Consider the following 6,000-nt stretch of genomic DNA (forward strand, 5'->3'; position numbering starts at 1 on the left):
TGGAAAAGATTCATTCATTTTCATTCAGTAATTAGGCTCAACCTGTGGTGTAAGGTATGCCTTTTTGGTGTGCTTTTAGGTTCTGGAAGGTCATAGAAACTTCATTTAAATCCTTGAAAAGGTTTGAGATGTCAATGAAATTCGGTTGCAACCCTGTAGTGCTCTAACCTGTTTAGCCATCAAAGGTCCTTTTCATAGTATTTGTCCCAGCAGTGACATTTTGAGGCGCACAGCTGACGTGACTGTTCTCTTCATTAGTGTGCGGCCCCCCAAGAAGAGCTGGAAGAAGATCTATAACCTGTCTGGAGGAGAGAAGACCCTGAGCTCGCTGGCCCTGGTCTTCGCCCTGCACCACTTCAAGCCCACGCCACTCTACTTCATGGACGAGATCGACGCCGCACTTGACTTCAAGAATGTCTCCATCGTGGCGTGCTATATCTATGTGAGTGGAGCTCTTTTGAGGGTTTACACTAACGCATGGCTAGAATTGATCTATTCAGTGAAGTTTACAAGATGGCAGAATTATATAGAATAGAAGTGCTTTCGTAGCGGCGAGCCTCCGGTTAGAGTATGTCCGCTGAAACCAAAACGCATAGCTGGGAAACACGCTGTGTGAGTGGTCAAGTGTTAAGAGTTAAATTAATTTAGTTCAGGCGTCTGATTACAAGTCTGTAACATGCTGGCTCTGGTCAGTCTTCTCTGGCTAAATCTCTCAGCATTGTGTAATAATCCCATTGTTGGAAACTCATGATAAAGTAATCTTAAGAAAAACTGCCGTCCAAATCCAGGGGAACCTGTAAGCATTTGTCTGGTTGAGTAACGCTGATCCTTAGTAAGGGGACTGTCTCGGACCTCATCTTACCTGGTCTCTGGAACAGGGAGAGGGGATTACTGCGGGGCCTTTGGTTCTTGGGTAACTCTCTGCAGCATTGTGTAAGGGGGTGTGGGTCTGGTTCCTGCTACAGAATTTCAGCCTTTGTAATGTGGCCTTGCCACTCCAGGCCCTGAATTAATCTGGCCCCCGGGCACTTAACTATGCCGCCACAGAGTCCTGCTGTAGGATGGTGTGCTCTCGCTCCCGCTTAATGCTTGTGTTTTTTGTTTTTCACCTCCGCAGGAGCAAACAAAGAACGCCCAGTTCATCATTATCTCCCTGAGAAACAACATGTTTGAGATCGCAGACCGCCTGATCGGCATCTACAAAACCTACAACACCACCAAGAGTGTTCCTATCAACCCCAAGACCATCAGTCTCCAGGAAATCACAGCTTGAGTGCTGCACATACTCGCTTTAGGACTTATGTTTGTGTATCCTGTCCTGTCTTGTCTTTGTAATTGTGTCATATCTCGTCTAATTGTTTTCATGTTTCCATTTTGTCTTTTTCTCTTGGTTCATCATTGTGCACAAATTCTCTTTCAACATGAAGCTGCTCTTGTTTTTTACTATTATAAATAAAACTTTATTAAAGTGTTGACAGTGGTATCATCATTTGTTTACTTAAATACTCATTAATAAGTGTTCATTTCTAGCATGAGGTTAAGGCAGTAAGCAAGCGTTTGCTAAGTTTCACAGTGACTGAGAACTACTTTACGATCCCATTCTAGCTTCTGTGTCCGTTACAACCGCATGTTTAGACCCAGTGTATTTTAAGCCAAACACAATATTGCACTTCAAACGTAAGGTCCCGTAATTGCATTTCTTTCATTCAACAGTTCTGTTTTTAAAGGCATCATGTAAATATGAGCAAAATTAGCTGTGCTCCAAAAAGGTTTCTTGATTTAAAAAAAAAAGTAATTCTGGCTTTGACAAAGGTCATGCATGTGTAATAGATTTGTACTTAGATGCAGTTCTAACAAATCAGCAACAAAACTGCAAATTTCATAAAAATGGCATGTAGTGTTTATGCTCTATAAAGTATTCTTGAGAAAGTGATTAAACAGTCTGTTAGAAGGGGCATGTTGGATTTAACATTGCCTCAGACTTGGGCCACGTGTTGTTATAAGCAGACTGTGGTTTTGGCAAGTTCAAAGCAGTCTCGTGTCCGTAACTGATTCTGGACCATTTCAACCTTTTGTTTTATAAAACACCACACCTATTCTATGCACCAAACGAAAAATATCCCATGTTCCACACAACCAAAAGAAAAAGCAATGCATATTCCTAGGCACTCTTACTGCAAAGCCTGAAGGAAAAAGGCAAAGTATTGGTATGTTCGGTCGGCCAAGGAAGAGACGCTTGCACAGACGTTTGAGGCTAGATCCACCAGCGGCCCCTGGATGTCAAAGGGCCAATCGAGTTGATCAGTCAGGCTTCGGAAGAGCTCACCGAGGGGGGTTAGCATGGAGAGTACCAGAGACGCTCCTCCGAATAGATCTAGGTACAGACCTGCAGCAACCAACACCACCAGCAGGGCGATAAGGGGGAGCAGGTGCAGCCGGGGGTTCAGCCAGACCCCGGAGAGGCCAGAGGGCAGGGCGTGCGTCACCAGGCAGCCCCTGGCGTGGCAGGTCACCTTGGGGACAGGTCCCTGCTCCAGGCCTCCGATGGTGACCCTCGCCCAGTGGTCCCTCAGGTACTCGCCGGCCCGGGGGGAGATGCAGAGGGGCACCACTTTGGGCATGGGGATCTGGGTGAGGGACTTGACGCGTGCCCGGAACAGGTGCACCTTCTCCAGGAAGGCCAGCGGGGAGTCCTCGTCCTGCACGGACGAGCTGAGGGAGATGAGGCTCAGCTGCTCCTCCTTCATGTCCTTCAGCCTCTCGATGAGCGGGTCGTAGCTGTGCGCCAGCTCCACGCTGGCCACGTCCAGCGCCGCCAGGTACTCCTCCTTCTTGCGGCACAGGAGCAGCTCCACGCCCTGGAAGAACTGGGCCACGGCCTCGCGGTCCTGCCGCACCAGACCCTCGCACCGCGCCTTCTCCTGCTCCAGCTGCTCCCCGAGACTGCACACCTCGGCCCAGCGCTTGTCCGTCAGCTGCTGCACGAGGCGTGCCGGGGCGTCCTGCTCCTTGACGTAGGCCGTCTGGAGGTCGTCGATGGCGTGGCCCTGGTGCTGGCCCACGGTGAGGCAGAAGCCGCAGATGAGCGTGCGGTCCTGGACGCAGTAGACGTTGAGCGGCTGGCGCGGGTGCTCGGGGCAGGTGGGCGGGCGCGAGTGCTGGCCTTCACGCTGGTACTTCTCGATGATGGCGCGCAACGAGACGTTGATGGGCAGCGCCTCCACGCCGTTGGGCGGTAGCTCCACCACGCTGCGGCAGTTGGGGCACTTGAGGGGCAGGCGGAGCGGGCGCCAGATGGAGTAGTTGGTGGATACATGCAGCACGCCGTCCAGGCAGCCCTTGCAGAAGGTGTGCGAGCAGGGCAGCACGCGGGGGTCGGTGAACAGCGAGTAGCACACCGAGCACGTCAGATCCTCCTCCAGGTTATCCATACCTCACTAACAGTCACAGCGTGATGTGGGGTGGAATTGGCATGGATTCCTGAAACGGATCAAGGCAATATTATTTTCAAATTATATAAATATTTCAGTTATTCATTTACACATGTTACAACCCTAAATAAACTGCACTAAGTGTGTTAATGTGTGTTTTTTAAAAGGGAAAAATTCTACAGTTCCAAAAAGAAGCCTGCCCATAATTAAATGTCAAACCCTCATCATGCCAGTTTCGACAGCTTTGTCCATTATCTTTTAGTCTACCTGGTCTTGCAGTTCGTTCAAGCTACACTGTTTTTGGCAAACCTAATCTGATAAGCTCTGTATGCATTTTTGCATTTTTCAACATTGAGCAATGATGTTAACCAAAAAAGAGGGTTCATTAATTCACTCGCAGGCTAATCCTCGCTGATTACAACTGACAGACTCAACAGAAGTTCAGGATCACGTCACACACACACTTGCTTAGGAAACCGGTTAACACTTCCAGGAAGCCAGATATCTTTCTACCGTCTTATGATTCTCGCCGATATGTTAGAAGCTATTTCAGGACGACACATCATCAGTTTCACCCATAACCATCTCCATCACCACCATAATACTATGAGACACCACATTTAACGGTCCATACATATTCAGCTGAGCATCACACACTGAAGTACGTGATGAGAGGGTCTTAAGCATGACCAAGTGGGAGGAAGGGAAGTCCATTTGGTATGACTAACAAAATTAAGAGGAAAGGACATATTTTGAAAACACAACTGGGTCAGCTTGGCGATAATTGGACGCGCCTGAAAAGGTCTACATCTTTAAATCGTTTGTTCTCCTGCTGTACTCCCTCACGGTAACAAAACATGTGAGAAAGAAACGGAATCCTGCCTTATTGTGGTGTCCACTATGGCGTGAGCTATCAAATGTCAGTGCCTAATATGTTTGTCCGTTAAAGCAGTTGGGTTTTCGTTGTTGGGGGGCAATTAGTTAGTTGGCCTAAACACTCAACACTTCAGATGTATTTTTATTCTGAATTCTTTGATGGACAAATATCAATAAGTACAGATGTGCATGTATCCCCTCCACATGACACCCCCTCCCCAAAATATCTTCTTTTTGAAGACACATGCATTGGGTCCCAACTAGCCTACATGAGCAATTTTAGCTGAGTTGCACAAAACAATAACTTTCGCTGTTCAAAGTAGCCAACACTATACAAGTAGTGATACAAGTTGCATTCGAACTGCACAATCAGACACAGAGCTGATGTAATCTCATAAAACCATTCGGAACACTTTATCTGACTGCCTATGATCAGAACAGCTTGATAGCCATGCTAGCGAGAGTTACAATATATCCTTCCGTCATTGGAATTCTCAAAACAATAACTGGTTGCTCGCAATTCTGTGTCACACTAGTTTGCATCGAACAGACACTATTCTTTCGTTACTTTCTTACTACAAAGCGTTAGGTCCGATGTTTTGGAAGTGTAAATTGTGCTTACCTACAGTTGTTCATCACGGCGTGGTCATTCTTCTGTTTCTTGAACTGACTGGTTGCAAACGCCTCTTCTGCCTGTCGTCGTCAAATGTTTCGCGCATGCGAAGTTCACGAGAGGATCTCGCCCAATTACGTCTCCTCCCGCGATTTGAACCATGCTGATTCAAATATACTTCGATTCAAAAAGGAATACAAGCCTACATTCACTAAAAAGAAAACGCCTTTATTTGGCAAGTGTCAAAAACGTGCAAACGAAAGCATTTACTGGATGTCAAAGCAAATAAATCCAAGCTGTGTTGAATCCCTATTTCACATATGTAATGCAGATCACGGATATCCTGCAGCTCTAAGTGGAAATTTGAATTTGAATTAGCTGCATAATTTAAAACTACCAGAGCCAAGCACTTACAGAGTTGGCCCTGTGGTATGAGGCCCATGTTTGAGTGATTTTGAAAAGTACAAGGTGACGTCAACCCAAACGTTCTAGGTTGCATTCTCTCTCATGAAGAAAAACACAAGCCCAGCACCTGCGGGAAATGTAATCTACACAGAATACATGGGGAAATTAGGTACACAAACACAATGTGTTGAATTCTTGTAGTTACCTGAACAGCTTTGTGTTCCAACCTGTTTATTACAGATTAATACAACAGTACAGCATCTTCATACAGGTGGCTCTATCGAACTGCTAGCATTCCCGGAAACTTCCAACTAACAAACCCAGATCAACAATAACCCACGCCAGACTACTACTGCCACCTGGTGGCTTGACTGCTAAACAGTAAATACACTTTACTACAATTTTGCCTTAATTAAATCCTACAATAGTGACGTGTAATATAACACACTACAGTATTAAACAGGACTAGACTGCAACATCTTCAGCGCAGGAAGATATTCAGTGTTTCTATGATCGCAACTATCACAATCTACTGTGTACGTGGGGGTGACTCAATAGCGCCCTCTAGCGGTTACTATCATAACTTGTCGTGTAGAAAGCTGCCCAAGGGGGAAAGTTTTTTTTTTTCATGAACAGAACTAGGACCTAGCCTAACATGAGGTACAGCAGGAAAAG

At 46.4% G+C, this 6,000-nt stretch overlaps 2 protein-coding genes across 2 annotated transcripts in view; one reads left to right on the top strand and one right to left on the bottom strand.

The window, feature by feature from the left end:
- The window catches only part of smc4 (structural maintenance of chromosomes 4), a 28,953-nt gene extending 27,526 nt beyond the window's left edge, over nt 1-1,427 (top strand). The window contains exons 23-24 of the mRNA XM_080844900.1: nt 259-442; nt 1,118-1,427. Of these exons, the coding sequence (XP_080701026.1) occupies nt 259-442; nt 1,118-1,273 (340 nt within the window). The 3' untranslated portion in view covers nt 1,274-1,427. The remainder of the gene's footprint in view (nt 1-258; nt 443-1,117) is intronic.
- A 244-nt stretch (nt 1,428-1,671) lies between these two features.
- On the bottom strand, nt 1,672-4,991 carry trim59 (tripartite motif containing 59). Its single transcript, XM_080844380.1, has 2 exons — nt 4,930-4,991; nt 1,672-3,480 (listed from the first exon to the last, which is right to left on the bottom strand). The coding sequence occupies exon 2, from the start codon at nt 3,429-3,431 to the stop codon at nt 2,172-2,174; it is 1,260 nt and encodes a 419-aa protein (XP_080700506.1). The 5' UTR covers nt 3,432-3,480; nt 4,930-4,991; the 3' UTR covers nt 1,672-2,171.
- Nucleotides 4,992-6,000: the final 1,009 nt, after the last annotated feature.

Source organism: Sprattus sprattus, assembly GCF_963457725.1.
Source record: "Sprattus sprattus genome assembly, chromosome: 9".
NCBI lineage: Eukaryota > Metazoa > Chordata > Actinopteri > Clupeiformes > Clupeidae > Sprattus > Sprattus sprattus.